The 21,882-nt window shown below is 42.0% G+C and overlaps 1 protein-coding gene across 2 annotated transcripts in view; it reads left to right on the forward strand.

Annotated features, from left to right (window-relative positions):
• The window catches only part of adam9a (ADAM metallopeptidase domain 9a), a 92,198-nt gene that overhangs the window by 63,137 nt on the left and 7,179 nt on the right, over positions 1–21,882 (forward strand). For both annotated transcript variants that reach the window (XM_064974337.1, XM_064974344.1), the window contains exons 8-20: positions 320–391; positions 2,264–2,433; positions 2,800–2,881; positions 9,835–9,968; positions 10,223–10,394; positions 11,316–11,408; positions 18,110–18,305; positions 18,522–18,627; positions 18,758–18,941; positions 19,222–19,302; positions 19,398–19,503; positions 19,862–20,003; positions 21,621–21,699. In XM_064974337.1, coding sequence (XP_064830409.1) covers positions 320–391; positions 2,264–2,433; positions 2,800–2,881; positions 9,835–9,968; positions 10,223–10,394; positions 11,316–11,408; positions 18,110–18,305; positions 18,522–18,627; positions 18,758–18,941; positions 19,222–19,302; positions 19,398–19,503; positions 19,862–20,003; positions 21,621–21,699 — 1,617 coding nt within the window. The remainder of the gene's footprint in view (positions 1–319; positions 392–2,263; positions 2,434–2,799; positions 2,882–9,834; positions 9,969–10,222; positions 10,395–11,315; positions 11,409–18,109; positions 18,306–18,521; positions 18,628–18,757; positions 18,942–19,221; positions 19,303–19,397; positions 19,504–19,861; positions 20,004–21,620; positions 21,700–21,882) is intronic.

Here is a 21,882-nt window from a genome sequence, read left to right on the forward strand (position 1 = left end):
GTTGCAGCGACTGGCCGACCGCACCCATTACCAAGTCCACCACCTAATCCCCTTTTTGATCAAAAAAAAACTTAAATTCATTTCTTGATGGCCTGTGTGAATTCTAGCTTTGGTACCAGACCTATTTTTGCTATCATTACACTCTTTGCCAAATGCCAAAGATATGACAAGGAGTGGCATGATTGCACAAACATGATGCCCAGGCTAATTGAAATATCCATTGGGCTTAAGAACTTTTGGTCCAGTCCGTTTTAAACGTTTTGAATGAGGCCCAAAGGAAACTCTAGCCAAGGCTTACTTCTGTCCTTTCCCTCTACAGTTCACCTACATGCACGGGAATGAGACTGCAGTGCGAGACGAGATGATTCATCTTGCAAACTACGTTGACAGTGTAAGTATACAAAAAAGTATGCATACTACAAGTGCTCAATCAGGGTCAAATACCCTCCGACACAGTATGTTATGAGTTGCAGTCAACGTTTTCAATACCAAACAAGCCAATTCCAAGAATATACAGCAATGATTTCTTCATAGATTGTTTCATATTGCATAGGAATTGTGCATAGTGCAAAACATAATATAAACCTCATTATAATCTGGCAGTGTGATTGAAACTTTTCTTTAACAATCTGCATTATATAGAGGGGATATCTATTTTTTTTAACTATTAAGTTTAATAAATGCTAGTATAGTAAAAAAAAATCTCATTTTAATTCTTGATCACACTACGAGGTAAATATCAACAGTTGTCATGTCTTTGGCATCATTAAAGTGAAGACTGTTATTTTATCATATTATTACGTGATTAAACTAACCATGTAAATGTAATTAACTAGAAAGTCGGGGGACCAAGGAAAATCTTCAGATTACAAAGTTATAATTTTCCTAATATATAACTTCGGATATTTTAATATCTGATCAATTGGTCTTCTAATTAATGAATTATTCTTTACCTCACGTTGGTCTCATTCCAAACGTCGTAAATTGTTGGTTATCTGCATGATCCCAGCCTTTACTATGAATCATCCATACATAAATTGTCTTAATCATTTATTTACTAACTAAATAATCACATAAATGCATAAACAAACAGTAGATATAGTTAAAAGGAAATGATAGGGGTGGTTCTCTAGTGGGCTAAGCCAATATGACGGCTTGATGGACAAAGGGAAGTGGGTGTGGACTGAGAAGGGCGGGAAAGACGAGTCACTACAAAGTTGATAATTAAAAATTGAAATGCTAAGCCTTTGCACATGAACGCTCACTCATTCGGGAATTATTGCAGTCAATATATATTTACGCTCAGTGTGTCGTCAGAGATCTCTGTTGGAATCGTCCGTCTTTCTGTTGGAAAGTTCATCCGCTCGTCTCTCCATTTGCTTCCAAGAAGTCTTTCGTGGTTAGAATGGATTCTTCAGAGTCCCATTCAGAAATGTTCTTATAGAATAGATGTTTCGGCGGTTGTCGGTCTTCGCATTCCATGGTACATAATTCCAAGCTGCAGGCTAGTAATTAGTATCAAAGATTTGCTCTTATTCTGTCGGTATCAATAGTCTCCACCAGTGTAGCCAATGCTCCACATGGTTTGGTTAGGAATTCAACAACCATTACAACCTTAGCTTCTACTGAAGTTTTTTGTGGTCTCTACTCAAACCTTCGCCCCCTCAGCTTACCGAGGTACGCATGATCTAAAGAGGATTTAGTAGAAAAGGGCTGTCCCATGACGCCAGATCGATGTCTGTGCTCATGGGGCGGGCCAATGACTTAGTTAACTTTAAAGGGAATACAATTCTCTCACATTAACGTTTTAAAATCACGTTACATAATTTCACAAATAGTTTAATCTTTACTCATTCATTTTATACAATAATTAGATGCGAACCTCATAACGGAGGCTCCTGTATAAACAGAGTTATGGTAATGTGGCTGTATCGTTTTCCATGAGATCACAACATGAAACAAAACAGACCGGTCATAGCTGTTTTCTCCACCGACCATTTATACATTCTCCAAAACATGGATTTTGTTCAGTTCTCAAGTTCTGTGATGTAGAAGAAGTTCCTTTGTTCTACTGTGAAACTCTCTCTCTATACTGCCTGGCCCTGAGGAGAGTCTCCTCCAGGAATCTGGGAGGGAGAGAGGGGTGGTGAGGGGGAGGGCCACGTCATGACACAGTATTTTTTTGCACGAAAATGACACCCTAGATGTGTCTATAGATCTGCCTCAATTTGTGACACTCTTCCCATTTCTCTGTAACATGCAGATGTACATGGAGCTAAACATCCGTGTGGTGTTGGTGGGCCTGAACATCTGGACCAGCGGGAACCCCATCAGCATTGAGGGCAGCGCCGGGGAGGTGCTCAGCCGCTTTGTCCAGTGGAGGGAGAAGGAGCTGGTGCCACGGCGACGCCACGACAGTGCCCAGCTCATTCTGTGAGTCCCTGTACAGTTTTGCATCATATGAGGCATTATACATCATCATAGTTTTTGCTCTCTACGGAAAGTGCTTCAACTTAACTACTGACATCAAAAAAAAAAAATTGTATTAATCATTTTTGAGTGTAGTTATCCTTTAACCTCATAGAATACAGGGTTCATATTCAGCTTCTCTGAGTCAGAGTGCTGATCTAGGACCAGTCTTGCCTTTACGATCATAATAAGTAAGATTACATGGGCAGGGGAACCTGATCCTAGAACAGCAGTCTTACTCTGAGACACTTGATGAACATGGGCCCAGGAGAGACAAAATAGTAATTTTTCACTGGGTTTATTATGTCTCTCGCTACATTGTCTCTCCAGGAAGAAGAGCTTTGGGGGCACTGCTGGGATGGCCTTTGTCAGCACTGTCTGCTCGCGGAGTCACGGGGGAGGGATCAACGCAGTAAGTTGCTGTTAAGTTCATGTTTTAAGTATTCCTATATTTCTGTTATTACGGGGCTATCACTCTGTCAAGTGTGCGCCTGCGCGGGAAGTCTTGCTGTTGATGGACCTAGCCTGGAGTGCGATGGCCACCTTGTAGTGTGTTCATATGGTATAGTAAACTTTGTTAAACTGGAACCTTGTCGTTGTGTCTTTTCGAGTTAACATTGGTAGCAGAGGATGGCTAATAACTACAATGTGCCACCTCGCTTCGACGAGAAGAGGTCGTACGAAAGTTTGAAAAATTTACTTGGAATCTGGACACGGGTTACTAATCTGGACGCGAAAAAGCAAGCACTTGTGGTGGTATTATCATTAGCGAGAGATACAGCACTGAAAATATCCGTTGAGGATTTGAACAAGGAGGATGGTATGGGAACTTTGATCAGAGCACTGGATTCTGTATTTCTTAAAGAAGAGAAAGACCGTGCCTACGAGGCATATTCAAACTTTGACAGTGTTACGAGAGATATTTCGGTTGCAATGACGGACTCCATCGTTGATTTCGAACAGAGGTACAATAGGATTGTTTGTACTGTGCTGACTTTTGCGTCAATGAAGTCGGCACTAAAAATTGTTTTTGGTGAAGACGTCTGTCGCGCCAATAACAGATGGAATGCAAGTGAGTGACACAGCATATTACACTGAGCAGCAGAGAAAAGGCGTCAACAATTCACGCTCTCAAGACAACCAGAAGAGGGCGCCATTGCCCAGCACAAATCCGCTGGACAAATATGTAAGATCAAAATGTGCTATTTGTCAAAGCACTTATCATTGGGTTAAAAACTGTCCTCTTAAAAATGAACAAGTTAAACTAACAGAGGAAGAGCAGTGTAAACACAAGAGAGAGAGCAGTGTAACATTACACTGTTTTCAAACTAATCTGCTTCTGATACTGAGATTTTTATAGTTGACTCATTAGAATCTGCTGTGATTGATACTGCATGTACACGGACAGTGTGTGTGGTGCAAAATGGCTTGATAGCTATGTCAGTAAACTAAATATGAAAGAAGTACACAATATGATTGACACACCAAGCAACAGAGCTTTCAAATTTGGAGATGGGGGAATCGTTCCATTCTACCGAGAGAGCTAAGAAACCAGCAAAAATTGTTCAGACTAAGTGTCACATTGAAACAGAGGTGGTCCCTACAGATATCCCCTGACTATTATGCAAAGCTTCCCTCAAGAACAGATTGGCTGTACTAGACATAAAAAAATGACGAGGCAGTGATGTTTAAACAACCAGTGACTCTTGAACTTACTACCTCAGGCCACAATTGTGTAAACATTTTAGACAAAGACATCACACAGAGTCCATGTAAATATGAGAAGTATGAAACTGGAAACCAAGTGTACTACAAATGAGTTGACTGTCGAGTGGAAAGGACCGGGAGTAGTCATTGGCCAAGATGGTGTGGATATATTTGTGAGGCACGGACGCACCATTGTCAGGGTGCATCACTCAAGATTGCGGAAAGTAAATGATCAACAAGATTGATTCTCAGCAACAGCCCCTCTGTCTCCTAATGAAAATGACAAAAAGGACACAGTAACAGACACAAACCTACCAGATGTTGCGTCCAATGATATGGACACTGAAACTGCCACAGGAAATGGAGCAGAGCCCTTCAACCATGCCACAGATAATATTGTTGAGCGTTCAAATGAGGAAAACATTCAACAACAGCCAAGTGTTAAGACAACATGGTTGTTCCAATCTGAAAACTGGACAAACTGTTAAATACATGGACAGAGAAAGTGGTATTCCACATACAGCAACCGCCATTGGGCGAGCAGGAAAAGCAAAAGGAAAACACCAGAACTGGTACAACATGCAGTACTCTGAGCCAGCTACACTTTCTGGTACAACAGGGTCAGCTGACCTGTCACTTGTAGATAATCTCAGAATTGAACCAATTTAAAATAGAGAAAAACAGAATGACATTCAAATGATGATGTTCTTGAAACAAAGGACGTGTCATTTGACTCAGCAAAGCTAGATGAGCTCAGTAATTGGAGGAAAAATTGGAGTGTTTGAGGAAGTCAAAGACATTGGCCAAAAATGTGTCTCAACAAGGTGGATGTGTACCCTTAAAGAATCCTTAACTGGAATAGTGCCTAAAGCACGTCTAATGGCTAGAGGTTTTGAGGAGCTGGCTACTAAAGAACTCCCAAAAGAGTCACTGACATGCGCCTCAGTCACTCCGATTGCTGATGACAGTGATCTGCCAGAAAAAATGTAAACTTAATTCCATAGACATCAAATCTGCATTTTTGCAGGGAACAGAGCTGTCAAGGGACATTCACATCCGACCTCCGCCTGAAGCTAAGAGCGAAGGAACACTGTGGAAACTAAAAAAAGTGTGTGTATGGCCTGGCAAATGCATCACTCTACTGGTACAACAAAGTCAAGGCAACAATGCTGAATAGAGAAAAGTGTCCAAACTTGACTGGTACTGTATATATTGTATATACTGTATATATTCTGGATATTGCTCCTTCAAATATTTATATTTTTATTAATTCCTTTTAATATTTTGGATTTGTGTGTATTGCTTTGTATTGTTCAGTATTACTGAGCTGTTGGAGCTAATAACATAAGCATTTCGCTGCACCCGCAATAACAACTGCAAAATGTGTACGCAATGAGCAGCAACATTTTACTTGATAAAACCGCCTATTTAAAAATAGTTTGTTCTTAAAATGTGATTTTAAACCTAACCTAGAAAAAATGTAAACTTAATTCCATAGACATCAAATCTGCATTTTTGCAGGGAACAGAGCTGTCAAGGGACATTCACATCCGACCTCCGCCTGAAGCTAAGAGCGAAGGAACACTGTGGAAACTAAAAAAAGTGTGTGTATGGCCTGGCAAATGCATCACTCTACTGGTACAACAAAGTCAAGGCAACAATGCTGAATAGAGGTGGAAAAATGTCACAAGTGGATCCTGCTGTCTTCTATTGGCTTGATCAAGACTGCAATGTGACTGGAGTACTTGCCTGTCATGTTGATGACTTTATCAGGGGTGGCTCACAGACCTTTGCTACAACTGTGACTCCACACCTCAAAGCTGTTTTCCAGGTCGGCCGTGAGGAGCATGATAACTTTTGTTGTGTTGGCATAGAGTTTATTACAGTTGATGGAGCAATACTGATGCAACAGGAGAGCTATATCAAGAATCTTCGACCCATCCACAGATTCTTCAAGAGCTGTACAAAGGAATTCCCCTCTCTGTAGAATTGAAGCTGATCAATTGAGGTCAAAGATAGAAATTGTCCTATGGGTTGCTAGACAGAGTAGACCTGATATTTGATGGTTGCAACTTGGCATCTAACACAAAACACGCCACTGTACAAACCATTCATGAGACAAACAAAGTTGTTCGTAAACTGAAATTACAACAAGTGACTTTAAAGTTTCAGCTTGTTGGAAAAGGTGACTATTTGAAACTAGTTGTCTTCATTGATGCTTCCCTAGGGAAACTTACAGATGGAGGCACACAAGGTGGACATCTAATCGTGTTAATGGGTGAAGGAGGAAGATTCTCACCTCTTTTGGCAGTCAAAAAGGATAAGAAGGGTTGTCCGAAGCACACTTGCTGGAGAAACTCTTGCTCTTGCGGATGGAATTGACTATCTTTCTTGCAGCTCTCTTCTCAGAGCTAACCACTGATGAGACAGAACGGCACATTCTACCTGTAGTTTGTGTCACTGACAACTACTCATTATTTGATGCTGTGAAGTTAACCAAGTCTGTCACAGAGAAAAGACTTAATCTTGAGATTAGCAGCATCAAGGAATTTATTCAAGCACAGAGAATCCAGCGGATGCTATGGTCGACCACTGTCTGACTAAAAAAGGAGCTTCCAGTCTTGTGCTACTACAAGCTCTCAGTAATGGAAAGTGGCAGCTTGAGTAAAACAAATAAAAACTTTGTCACACAACCCATTTGTAATGGGGAACTTGAATAATCTTGGACATTTAATTATAATGTTTTATTTGTCTTTAAAGAAAAGTGGGAGATTGTTTAGTTCATGTTTTAAGTATCCCTATATTTCTGTTATTACGGTGCCATCACTCTGTCAAGTGTGCGCCCGGCGGGAAGTCTTGCTGTTGATGGACCAAGCCTGGAGTGCGATGGCTACCTTGTAGTGTGTTCATATGGTATAGTAAAGTTTGTTAAACTGGAACCTTGTCGTTGTGTTTCGAGTTAACAGTTGCTCCCTTGGGACTCCACTGATTACTCTCCCAAATGCATCATGTCATGTAAAACACATCATCATACCTGTTATTTCTCTGTACTGAAAGTGCTCCATCTTAACTGCTGACATGCAACATTTTGGGGGATTGCATTAACAGTGGACTAATGACCAAAATACTAACAGATATAGTTTTTGAGTGTAGTATTCCTTTAATATCCTCACCTCACACTCTGTGCATGTCTCTGCGTAGTTGCTTCTTATTCGATAGATACTAAACAGCCTTTCATCATATAGAAACTGACGCCTTTATTTTTTGCAGGCATCCACACTAAGGATGATAACTATAATGATTAGGTATAATTTAACTATAAAACGTTGGCGAGCATCCACACTAAGGATGATAACTATAATGATAGGTATAATTTAACAATAAAACGTTGGCGAGCATCCACACTAAGGATGGTAACTATAATGATAGGTATAATTTAACTATAAAACGTTGGCGAGCATCCACACTGAGGATGATAGGTATAATTTAACTATAAAACGTTGGCGAGCATCCACACCAAGGATGATAGGTATAATTTAACAATAAAACGTTGGCGAGCATCCACACTAAGTCTCCACCTTTTTTTAACATTATTGCTTTCCTCGTTGCTCAAGTGGTTTGCAAGTGATTTCTATTTTTCTGCTGGTTGTCAATTTGTTTGGATCTTTTTCACTCTGCTCATCTTTGTCTGTGCAACCATTTCCATAGCAAAAATCTTATCCCTTGCCAAAAGTGATCCCCGACAGTTCATTTGGCCTACATTCAGCAATTAACAACAGCAAGCCTGCTTCTCTCCATGTGAAGGCTATTAGGACTAGAATAAAAAAAATACATGAAATAAACGTCCTAAGGCTTTTGTAGCCTATAGCTTTTCCTGGAATTTCACGAGAATGGAGTAGGGATGAGGATTTTAAATAATTGCACAATTCGAATAGTATCATGATTTTTTTGTTGGATATCCGGATCTTCAAAATACATTTTTTTTTTTTCTGAAATGGATGTTTTTAACCTGAGCATTGCTACGTGAGGAAAAACCTGGTGCACTATTGCTGCAAAGGTGCCCGGTGAGATGGGAGCGAGCAGACGGAAGCAGAGAGTGAGACGCTACAGCCAAGACCCGCTAACTTGAAGCAGACAATGTCATTTATCATCCCATATAACAGTGCATGTATTAACTGGAGTAGCCAATGGAGACCTTAACCACATTCAAATAAAACAACAGCCTACCTGAAGGTTTGCTCGTTGTAGTCTACTCTTTGTCATTTCGCTAACTTTTAACTCCGTAATTTCATTCCGTCTGGCATTGCATTAGTGAACACTCACTACACTTGTTACACATTGAGACTCTTTGCTGCTTTGATTGGCCAAGATAAACAACAAGCTACACACTTGAAGGCTACCGGACGGCTACCAGGCTTTTTTATGGGGCGCATGTCCTTAAAAACTACATTTTAAAAGTTTGTTTTATTAAATTAATCATTATAAATGTCATGGTATATCCTTGTAAGTAACAATGTCATATGGATATTTCAATTTAATGGAGAAAAACATTTTCAATGTTAAAATAGGCCTATTTTTGGGCCACAGAAATTCATACTCACACATCAGTTTAGTATGTGCACGTTATTCAAATATACAAAGAGGCTTGCGTCCGTAGCTTATAACGTAAACTCACTCACTTTTGCACATTGCCTTGGTCCGTACAATTGACCTTATTTTTGCGCCCCAAAAAAACGTAATACTTCCAGATCAACTGTAAAATATCAATGCCATTGTAAAGCACAATTTCTCCCCTTTCCAACAAAATAAATGACGAGACCTTCATGATGCCCATCTCTGCATAATTCAAGAAGGCAACGAGCAAAAATGCCGGGTGGGGAGTGAAGACTACGAAGTGATCTTGAAAGGGGAAAATATATTGTGTGAAGAAACAGGTTTTTTCACCCGATTTGTCCAACTAATCAACTTTTTAAAATGTAAATAAAACATGAGTTTATGTAATGTCTCATCACGGACCTGTTTGAAGGTGTGTGTCGAATTTGAAGAGGGATTTAGGGCTGCGCTAACGTTAGCCTCACAAGTGATGGCTCGCAGTAATGATGTGCAAAAAAATGTAATTGGCCCCCTTGTCATGAAATATTAGTTTAATATTAGCAATAATTATATTAATTTAGACAATAACGAAGTTTTCTTTCAAGTGTATATGGTTAAGCATGATTTTAATCTGCGAGAGAACGGCTACCCCTGGTGGAAAGAGGCTGTACGGCACAAAGTGAGTTGCAAATGCGAGCTGTACGTTACGTAGTGACACGTCACAATGTAACGTACAGCGTCAGAGGGGTCAGTTTTCTCATCTTTTCTCCAATACTGTTAGGCCATTACCATGTCAATCAACGCTGAATCGAAACGTAGTTCACACCCTGGATTTTGATGCCAACACAGTCACTACAGTCCCATTTAGTTTTCAATGCAGCCTCGTTTGAATGTCGGGGTTACGCACATTTGTACGGAATGGGGTGAGGTTACGTTAGTCTATTGCGCACTGTAACTGCTGGAAGATAGAGGCTATAGTTGTGTAGCCAAATTAAGAAGCTTATTAGTGCTAAAAATATTAACCTGTCACTCTAATGAGTGTTCTTTGTCTTTCTCTGCCTTCAGTTCACCAACGACAACATCCCGTCCTTTGCGTCCATCGTGGCCCACGAGCTGGGCCACAACCTGGGCATGAACCACGACAACGAGCGTAACTGCCACTGCGGGGTCACCAGTTGTATTATGAACTCGGGCGCCACGTGAGTTTTCCTCGACCCTCAGACTAATTTCACCACTTTTCCCATCTGATCTGTCCTTACATAAGGAGGGTCAAATATTGCTGTGGTGCAAAGTTTCCCCAAAGAACATATCTGGGATCAGCTTCCCCAGCCCCAATCCTAGCTTTAACCATTAGTGGGGAAAATGCATCAGTGTCGTCTCGGGGAAACTTCACTCTACACCATGACATATCCTGGTACTAACCCAGCTTCTTCTGTCTCTTACTCCCTCTCAGTGGCTCGCGGAACTTTAGCAGCTGCAGCGCCGACGACTTTGAGAAGATGATCCTGAACACGGGGGGAAGCTGCCTGCTAAACATCCCGCGTCCGGAAGAGGGCTACAGCGCCCCCTACTGTGGCAACAAACTGGTGGACATGGGAGAGGAGTGTGACTGTGGCTCAGACAAGGTGACCGTTACAAAGTGATATGGTGCAACGTTGGTATCATTTCCATTTCAGGTAAGTCAATTCAGGAAGTAAACTGAAAAAGAGGAATTGTAACTTCCATTTACTTCCTGAATTGACTAAATGAAAATTGAATATACTCCAACCCTGATATGATGATAGGCCCATAGACAGGGCTCTAAAGTGCTACCATGATTACAGATAATTATGAATGATGAGTGAGAAAGTTAGATGGATTAATATCATACTCCAAAAATCCTAACCTCCCCTGTTATTGGTAATGGTTAGAGATTCGCATATCTTGGTGGTATGACTTTTTCACTCATCATTATTCAAGATTCATTCATGATTATCTGTAATCATGGTAGCATCCACATTAATATAGAATTTTTCAGAAATATATTCTTATGCAAAATAAAAGTTACTCCAAAATGACACAATACATTATTTACCATTAATTTCTACTGGTCACAACATAATCTAAAACACAAACAAAACATACTGCATAATGTATTCAACAAGTTTGTAAAGTCACAAGGCGTGCTAGGAATATGGGACATTTGACTACTTTAAAAAAACATATAGAGATTAAGACATAGAGAGTGAGATGATAATCGGCTACAGTCAAGACTAACTAACTTGTAGCAGCCACAATGTTATTTACCATCCCATATAACAGTGCCTGAATTGACTGGAGTAGCCTAGAGAAGCTAGCTAGCTAGCTAAGCAAGCCAGCTAATTAAGGCCACATTTTGCTCTTTTTCTCCTTAACCCCATTCAGAACTACTGCCGCCAGTTGACGATCCCTGATATAGGGAGTAGGGTGCCGTTTCGGACTACAGCAGTATTTTTGAAGAATGCCGTAATGGTCTGTGATGGTGGCCTCCTGCTCACTGATTGTTCATGGTGTTTCTCCCCCTACAGGAATGTGAGAAGGACCCGTGCTGTGAAGCCAAGACCTGCAAGCTCAAGGGTGGAGCACAGTGTGCTTATGGAGAGTGCTGTAAAAATTGTCAGGTAACTTCCATTTAGTGTAGCACTGCTGTCTGTTATTTGGTATTAAAAACCAAGTCAACCATCAGATTTTTTTTTTTACATGAACGACAACTTATGGACAGGAATTTGAACAGCAGCAATATTCACCTGATACTTCGATAATTAAATACGATTAAGCTTTTTTCAAATACTTTTAGCGTTTGCTTTCGTCTACCTAATTTACTAGATACAGTGCCTTTAAAAAGTATTCATGCCTCTCGACTTTTTCACCTTTTGTTGTTACAAAGTGCGATTTAAAATTGATTTAATTAGAATTTTCTGTCTACGATCTACACAAAATACACTGTCAAAGTGGAAGAAAATGTCAAACTTTTTAATTATGGAATATAAAACACTAATACACAGTTTATTCTGAAAATATTCAGACCCCTTGATCTTTTCCACATTTTGTTACATTAAAGCTTTTCTGTAATTGGTTACATTTATTTTCCCTCATCAATCTACACACAATACCCCATAATGATGGAGCAAAAACATTTTTTATATAATATGTGTGTATAAAAGAAATATCACATTTACATAAGTATTCAGAGCCAGTAGTACTTTGTTGAAACACCTTAGGCAGCAATTACACCCTTGGGTATGACGCTACAAGCTTAGCACACCTGTATTTGGGGAGTTTCTCCCATTCTCTGCAGATCCTCTCAAGTTCTGTCAGGTTGGATGGTGAGCGTCGCTGCACAGCTATTTTCAGGTCTCTCCAGAGATGTTCGATCGGGTTCAAGTCCGGGCTCTGGCTGGGCCACTCAAGGAAGTTCAGAGACTTGTCCCGAAGCCACTCCTACATTGTTTTGGCTGTGTGCTTCGGATCATTGGCCTGATGGAAGGTGAACCTTCCCCCCAGTCTGAGAACCTGCTCCAGAGCGTCCAGGACTTAATTAAATATATGTCTGATTGGTGGAGTGCTGCAGAGATGGTTGTCCTTCTTCAAGGTTCTCCCATCTCCACAGAGGAATTCTGGAGCTCTGTCAGTGACCATTGGGTTCTTGTTCACCTTCCTGACCAAGGCCCTTCTCCCCCGATTACTCAGTTTGGGCGGGCAACCAGCTCTAGGAAGAGTCTCGGCTGTTCCAAACTTCTTCCATTTAAGAATGATTGAGGCTACTATTTTCTTGGCCTTCATTGCTACAGACATTTTTTGGTACCCTTCCCCAGATCTCCGCCTCGACACAATCCTGTCTACGGACAGTTCCTTCGACATTATGGCTAGGTTTTTGGCTAGGTTTTTGCTCCGACATGCACTGTCAACTGTGGGACCTTATATAGACAATTGTGTGCCTTTCCAAATCATGTCCAATCAATTGAATTTACCACAGGTAGACTCCAATCAAGTTGTAGAAACATCTCAAGGATGATCAATGGAAACAGAATGTACCTGAGCTCAATTTCATATTTTATAGCAAAGGGTCTGAGTACTTACGTAAATATGGCTTTGTAATTATGGGGTATTGTGTGTAGATTTAATGTAGATGTATTTATTTTTTTGAATACTGCTATTAGTAATAAAATGTGGAAAGGGGGGAGTGGTCTGAATACTTCATGAATGCACCTGTACCTAGATTAGGTAAGTATTCAACCGCCTGAGTCAATACATGTTAGAATCACCTTTGACGATTACAGCTGTGAGTCTTTCTGGGTAAGTCTCTAAGAGCTTTGCACACCTGGATTGTAAACTAAACAAAAAAATAAATGTCCACTCACTGTCAACTGCGTTTATTTTCAGCAAACTTAACATATTTGTATGAACATAAGATTCAGCAACTGAGGCATAAACTGAACAATTTGTGACAAGCAGAAATGGAATAATGTGTCCCTGAACAAAGAGGGGGGGGGGGGTCAAAATCAAAAGTAACAGTCAGTATCTGGTGGGGAATAGCCATAGCCCTCACCCTCCGATCCAACAGGTCTCAGACGTGCAAAATGGGATTGAGATCCGGGGTCTTCGCTGGCCATGGCAGAACACTGACGTTCCTGTCTCGCAGGAAATCACGCACAGAACGAGCAGTATGGCTGGTGGTATTGTCATGCTGGAGGGTTATGTCAAGATGAGTACCACATGAGGGAGGAGGCTGTCTTCCATGTAACGCACAGCGTTGAGATTGCCTGCAATGACGAAGATGCTGTGAGACACCGCCCCAGACCATGACGGACCCTCCGCCTCCAAATCGATCCTGCTCCGGAGTACAGGCCTCGGTGTAACGCTCATTCCTTCGACGATAAGCGTGACTGACCATCACACCTGGAGAGACAAAACCGCGACTCGTCAATGAAGAGCACTTTTTGCCAGACCTGTCTGGTCCGGCGACGGTGGTTTTGTGCCCATAGGCTACGTTGTTGCCGATGACTTCTGTTGAGGACCTGCCTTACAACAGGCCTACAAGCCCTCAGTCCAGCCTCTCTCAGCCTATTGCGGACAGTCTGAGCACTGATGGAGGGATTGTGCGTTCCTGGTGTAACTCGGGCAGTTGCTGTTGCCATCCTGTACTTGTTCCGCAGGTGTGATGTTTGGATATACCGATCCTGTGCAGGGGTTGTTACACGTGGTCTGCCACTGCAAGGATGATCAGCTATCCGTCCTGTCTCCCTGTAAGGCGGTCTTAGGCGTCTCACAGTACGGACATTGGAATTAATTGCCCTGGCCACATCTGCAGTCCTCATGCCTCCTTGCAGCATGCCTAAGGCATGTTCACGCTGATGAGCAGGGACCCTGGTTATCTTTCTTTTGGTGTTTTTCACAGTTCGTAGCAAGGCCTCTTTAATGTCCTAAGTTTTCATAACTGTGACCTTAATTGCCTACCGTCTGTTTGTTTTTTTCACCTTTATTTAACCAAGTAGGCTAGTTGAGAACTAGTTCTCATTTGCAACTGCGACCTGGCCAAGATAAAGCATAGCAGTGTGAACAGACAACACAGAGTTACACATTGAGTAAACAATAAACAAGTCAATAACACAGTAGAAAAAAGGGTCTATATACATTGTGTGCAAAAGGCATGAGGAGATGCAAAAATTACAATTTTGAGATTAACACTGAAAAATGTAAATAAATAAAAACAGTATGGAGATGAGGTAGGTATAATTGGGTGGGCTATTTACCGATAAGACTATGTACAGCTGCAGCGATCGGTTAGCTGCTCAGATAGCAGATGTTTGAAGTTGGTGAGGGAGATAAAAGTCTCCAACTTCAGCGATTTCTGCAATTCGTTCCAGTCACAGGCAGCAAAAAACTGGAACGAAAGGCGGCCAAATGAGGTTTTGGCTTTAGGGATGGTCAGTGAGATACACCTGCTGGAGCGCGTGCTAAGGGTGGGTGTAGCCAAGGTGACCAGTGAACTGAGATAAGGCGGGGCTTTACCTAGCATGGACTTGTAGATGACCTGGAACCAGTGGGTCTGGCGACGAATATGGAGCGAGGGCCAGCCGACTAGAGCATACAAGTCGCAGTGGTGGGTGGTATAAGGTGCTTTAGTGACAAAACGGATGGCAATGTGATAAACTGCATCCAGTTTGCTGAGTAGAGTATTGGAAGCTATTTTGTAGATGAAGTCGCCGAAGTCGAGGATCGGTAGGATAGTCAGTTTTACTAGGGTAAGTTTGGCGGCATGAGTGAATTAGGCTTTGTTGCGGAATAGAAAGCCGATTCTGGATTTGATTTTCGATTGGAGATGTTTGATATGAGTCTGGAAGGAGAGTTTACAGTCAATCCAGACACCTAGGTACTTATAGATGTCCACATATTCAGGGCCGGAACCATCCAGGGTGGTGATACTAGTCAGGCGTGCAGGTGCAGGCAGCGAACGGTTGAAAAGCATACATTTGGTTTTACTAGTGTTTAAGAGCAGTTGGAGGCCACGGAAGGAGTGTTGTATGGCATTGAAGCTTGTTTGGAGGTTAGATAGCACAGTGTCCGAGGACGGGCCGGAAGTATATAGAATGGTGTCGTCTGCGTAGAGGTTGATCAGGGAATCGCCTGCAGCAAGAGCAACATCATTGATATATAGAGAGAAAAGAGTCGGCCCGAGAATTGAACCCTGTGGCACCCCCATAGAGACTGCCAGAGGACCGGACAGCATGCCCTCCGATTTGACACACTGCACTCTGTCTGCAAAGTAGTTGGTGAACCAGGCAAGGCAGTCATCAGAGAAACCAAGGCTACTGAGTCTGCCGATAAGAATATGGTGATTGACAGAGTCGAAAGCCTTGGCAAGGTCGATGAAGACGGCTGCACAGTACTGTCTTTTATCGATGGCGGTTATGATATCGTTTAGTACCTTGAGCGTGGCCGAGGTGCACCCGTGACCGGCTCGGAAACCCGATTGCACAGCGGAGAAGGTACGGTGTGATTCGAGATGGTCTGTGACCTGTTTGTTGACTTGGCTTTCGAAGACCTTAGATAGGCAGGGCAGGATGGATATAGGTCTGTAACAGTTTGGGTCCTTGGGGATCTCAGACGATATGAAGGAGAGGTTGAGCAGGCTGGTAATAGGGGTTGCGACAATGGCGGCGGATAGTTTCAGAAATAGAGGGTCCAGATTGTCAAGCCCAGCTGATTTGTACGGGTCCAGGTTTTGCAGCTCTTTCAGAACATCTGCTATCTGGATTTGGGTAAAGGAGAACCTGGAGAGGCTTGGGCGAGTAGCTGCGGGGGGGGGCGGATCTGTTGGCCGAGGTTGGAGTAGCCAGGCAGAAGGCATGGCCAGCCGTTGAGAAATGCTTGTTGAAGTTTTCGATAATCATGGATTTATCGGTGGTGACCGTGTTACCTAGCCTCAGTGCAGTGGGCAGCTGGGAGGAGGTGCTCTTGTTCTCCATGGACTTCACAGTGTCCCAGAACTTTTTGGAGTTGGAGCTACAGGATGCAAATTTCTGCCTGAAGAAACTGGCCTTAGCTTTCCTGACTGACTGAGTATATTGGTTCCTGACTTCCCTGAACAGTTGCATATCGCGGGGACTATTCGATGCTATTGCAGTCCGCCACAGGATGTTTTTGTGCTGGTCGAGGGCAGTCAGGTCTGGAGTGAACCAAGGGCTATATCTGTTCTTAGTTCTGCATTTTTTGAACGGAGCATGCTTATCTAAAATGGTGAGGAAGTTACTTTTAAAGAATAACCAGGCATCCTCAACTGACGGGATGAGGTCAATGTCCTTCCAGCATGTCCAAGCTATTTAGCCATGGTTAGCCACTGCTAGCGGCTTTACCTGTGAAGTTATTTTGATTTTTACGGATTTTACGAATTATCTTTGAAAGACGGGGTCCTGAAAAATGGACTTTTCTTTTTTTGCTGAGTTTATAATAGTTGTCCATTATTCTTTAAAAAATTCTTCAAGCTCTTTCAAGTTGGTGTTGATCATTGCCATTTTCAAATCTTGCCATAGATTTTTAAGCCAATTTAAGTCAAAATTGTAACTAGGCCACTCAGGAACATTCAATGTGGTCTTGGTAAGCAACTCCGGGGAATATCTGGCCTTGTGTTTTGGGTAATTGTCATGCTGAAAGGTGAATGTGTCTCCCAGTGTCTGTTGGAAAGCAGACTGAACCAGGTTTTCCTGTAGGATTTTGCCTGTGCTTAGCTCTGTTCCTTGCCGATGACTAACATACCCATAACATGATGCAGCCAACACCATGCGTGAAAATATGAAGGCTGGTACTCCGTGACGTATTGTATTGGATTTGCCCCAAGCATAATGCTTCATATTCAGGAGAAACAGTTCATTTCTTTGCTAAAAATAATTCAGTATTACTTTAGTGCCTTATTGCAAACAGGATGCATGTTTTGGAATACTTGTATTCTGTACAGGCTTCCTTCTTTTCACTGTTATTTTGGTTAATGTTGTGGAGTTACTACAATGTTGTTGATTCATCCTCAGTGTTCTCCTATCACAGCCATTAAACTCGGTAACTGTTTTTAAGTCACCATTCGCCTCATGGTGAAATTCCTGAGTGGTTTCCTTCCTCTCCAGCAACTGAGTTAGGAAGGAAGCCTGTATCTTTGTAATGACTGAGTGTATTGATACACCATACAAAGTGTAATTAATAACTTCACCATGCGCAAAGGGATATTCAATGGCTGCTTCTATGTGAACCATTAGAAAACCTCCCTGGTCTTGAATCTGTGCTTGAAATGCACTGCTTGACTGAGGGACATTACAGATAGTTGTATGTGTGGGGTACAGAGATGGGGTAGTCATTTAAAAATCATGTTAATTAAACACTATTATTGCACACAGTGAGTCCATGCAACGTATTATGTGACTTCTTATGCACATTTTTACTCCTCAACTTATTTAGGCTTGCCATAAGAAAGGGGTTGAATACTTATTGACTCAAGACATTTCAGCTTTTCATTTTTAATTATTTGTAAACCTTTCTAATAACACATTTCCCCTTTGACATTGTGGGGTATTATGTGTAGATCAGTGACACAAATCTACATTTAATCAATTTAAAATTCAGGCTGTAACACAACAAAATGTGGGGAAAGTCAAGGGGTGTGAATACTTTCTGATGGCACTGTAGGCTGGGTTTGCAGTTTTGCAACTATTTCATTTACTTTCATTGCAGCAGGCAAACTCAGTCAAGCCCAGCTAAAGTACTGAAGTTAGTTTGAACAGTTTGAACTGTTCATAATATTCACACTCTTCATGTGATGCCTTGACTCTCTTAGTATTTGCCAGGGGGCTCAGTGTGTAGAGGTAGCAATGATGAGTGCGACCTCTCGGAGTACTGCAACGGCTCATCTGCACTGTGTCCAAGCGACGTCTTCAAGCAGAATGGCCACCCCTGCAAAGTGGATAAGGCCTACTGCTACAATGGGAAGTGCCAGCACTACGATGGACAATGCCGGGCAATCTTTGGCCCAAGTGAGTTCCCTTTTGCTCTGCATAAGAGGAATTCTGCTGCCTTCTAAATCACAATGTCCAGAACAATAGCTTATGAGTGCCCTCTAGTGGTACAATTGTTCTCCCTGCTGTTCCTTCTCTCTTTCTCCTGGTAGTACAATATTTATAGACAAATCAGTGCAAATAAATCAATGGACACTGTACTGTAAATTCATTAATTTCCCACTTGTTGTACAGAGGCAAAGGCTGCCCCAGAGGTGTGTTTCAAAGATGTCAACTCCAAGGGGGATCGTTTTGGAAACTGCGGCTACCAGAACAATGGCTACAAGAAGTGTGAGAGCAGGTCAGACAAATTCTGTGACTTGCATTCTTGTCAATGTATAATCGGCAGCAAATACAGTTGTCAACAATGTATGTTGACGGCATGAGGAAAATGTGTACTTATGTGTGCACCTGTCTGTCACTCTGTATAGGAATGCCATGTGTGGGAAGCTACAGTGTGAGAACGTCCAGTCAGTCACAGTCTTTGGCATAGAGCCCTCCATCATCCAGACGCCCATCGCCGGAATCAAGTGCTGGGGTGTTGACTTTCTGCTGGGTTCGGATGTTCCAGACCCTGGCATGGTGAACGAGGGGACCAAGTGTGGGGAGAACAAGGTAAGAGGTGCCAGTCGAACCAGTTGCAGGACCACTTTGGAAATGGGTTGGTTTTAGGAGCTATCCTCTGGGGAGCCATTGTACATTGTATAATTTTTTTCACCCAAATAAATTCCATTCAATTCCATAGTCTTATCTTTGTTAGAGACCATTTCCAAGCAATACAGTAGTTGCAAAGCCCAGTTGCAGTTATTTGCGTCTGCGTACAGAATTAGGTACGCTGTTCTCCATTCTCGTAGGAGCGTTTAGCTAAGCGACTACTCACGTTATCGCTCCACAGGTCTGTTTGAATTACGACTGTCGGAGCGCCGATGTGCTCAACTACGACTGTGATATCCAGAAGAAATGCCACAGTCACGGGGTAGGTCATTCACTACTACTAAATTAATAATCTCCCGGGGTGTGTCCTACAGGTGTCTGGACTTTGTCTAATACGCTTGCCTTTTCCGCTTTTAGGTGTGTAACAGCAACAGGAACTGCCACTGTGAGAACGGCTGGGCACCGCCCTACTGCGAAGCTAAAGGTTACGGCGGCAGCGTGGACAGCGGCCCTACGTGGAACGGTAAGTGACCAGCACAAAGGCCCTCTCAGAGCAGACTCCATGGGCGCATCTGAATCATAGTCCAAAGAAGAATCTTCTTCTCCTAATCTACCTGCTATGATCTGAAGACATCTGTGTGTTTCGGATACCAAATGGGTGTAAGCAATATGGCCTATGAGAATTTACTCATTTAGTCTTACCTGTCCAGATTAAAAATAGATTTTTCACAGAGGACAATAAGACGCTACTTGAAACCAGTTGAGATGCAAGACCTTGTCAGTCTGTTATTTCCCAGGATACATTCAAGTACAGTACTGTTAGACAGGTTGACTGGGACTGCTGGTCCCTACCCCTGACTGTTGGTTCCTACCCCCTACAGACAAGGACACCGCCACAAGGGATGGGCTGCTGGTTTTCTTCTTTCTGGTACTGCCTCTGATGGCGCTGGGCCTCTTCGTCTTCTTCAGGAGGAATGAGCTGCAGAGGCGCTTCTGCAGGAGGAAAAGATCCCAGGGCTACGAGTGAGTCCACTTCATCAACTTTTCTTAGTCTGCGTCTGTTATGAGAAATATGTTCTCAATTTTCATAACCCAATTCAATTAAACTACTCGGTCTGCGACCCAGGGATTTGTAAGATACTGGTTGACTGAAACAGACGGAGGCCCAGCTATGATAGCAAAAAGAAATATTCACGAGAGCGCCAGTTCGTTGTACAAAACCATTCATTTTATACTGGCTCCTTACGCACATACTTTCACACACAAACAGAAGGTATCCTATGCACATACTGTCTCCCTACCCAGCCAACATATATTATGGAGACCGTGAGAAGTACTCCCTGCCCTCTCCCAAATCTCTGTGGCCCCTAGCCAAGGTCGGCACTGAATTTTGCTCAGACAGTCTGTGTTTAAGATACTATAGAGACATTTTGTACAATTATGTTGTTTTACCCTTTTACATCATTAATAATAATTTTATGATCCTAATCAATTTCATACAATTATATGGTTTCAGGGTGGAATATTGTAATCGTTCATTTAAACATATAAATTCCATTAACAGCGTCCCAAATGTTATTCTATTCTATACTCTGAATTTTTGCCATATACACCATATTTATTTAATGATTGCTCTTGACTTACTTTAAAGACGCAATATGTAGAATTTAGCTCTGACGATTACTGGTTTCAACAATTCTGAAGTTTCTGCCTGATTCCAGCTTACGTGACACAACAAGCAAGTGTAGAGAATCATTGTACCATCTAAACCACTGTGAAATATGTGTTCAATAACAAAGAATATATTTTTAGCTTTTGAAGTTGATGCTACAAAGAAACAAAAACGAAAGTTATGGGGAAGCAAGGCCAAGCATACAAATATTACACATAGAACAGATCTACCGCTTGTCAGACTTGATGTCACTTACCACGTTTCCATCCACAATTTTTAAGCGAGTAAAGTCATGTCGTTTAAAAACATAATCACGACAGCTGTGATGGAAACAGGAAGTTTCGGTATAATTTTATTAATGCCGACAGATGATTTGTTCGTTCGACATGGTGGCACGGTGATGAGCTTAATGCCGCTTTCCTACAAATATTGAGGGTCTTCTACTGGTGACATGGTGACCGATGCTTGACTGCCGTTTGACAAATAAAAATATTCTCGCTCTTATCCGTAATAATCTTGTCATGTAGACTAGCCAACCCTCACTGTATCTGCAAGCTGTTGACTAGAGCGCAGGTGCCAAGACCAGAGTAGGCACATTTGCTATTTAACGCAATAGATTTTGTTACAAAACTGTCAGTACAGTTGAAAACGCGATGGAAACACATTGAACTTTAAATGTTTATTCTGTACAAGATAACCTGAGTGTGAAAGTAAAATATGTGTGAACTTCTTCATCACACACTGATTTCTATCCGCAACAAGTCTATTTAGTGGAAACATACCACTGGTGGGAAAATGCTCATATTTTCTTGATGCAGATTCTAGAATATTTGCATGAAAATCTGTTGCCAATTGGATGGAAACCTAGCTACTGAGAATGACAGATCTATATCTTGAATTTGTATCTGAAATTAACACAAAACTTGATAATAGGAAATACTTGTTTGTTTTTTACCTCCTGTGCACAGGGCCGACAGCAGACCTCAGGCCAACACTAGCCGAGGCCCTCCTCCGAGAGCCAACCCCAACACCATTGTCAAAGACAGAGTGAGTCTCAGTCACCAAACTTTCCCCATTAAAGTTTCATGGTGGCATGGATGTAATCTTTAAAACCACAAAAATGTAAAAAAAATAATTATCTAACCCATAAATGACAGAGTTGAGTCTAGTAGATTCTCGCCCTGTATCTCATCATCTGTCTGTCTTTGACTGAGAAACATTAAAGGGGCT

This window comes from Oncorhynchus masou, chromosome 1 (genome assembly GCF_036934945.1).
Source record: "Oncorhynchus masou masou isolate Uvic2021 chromosome 1, UVic_Omas_1.1, whole genome shotgun sequence".
Taxonomy (NCBI): Eukaryota; Metazoa; Chordata; class Actinopteri; order Salmoniformes; family Salmonidae; genus Oncorhynchus; species Oncorhynchus masou.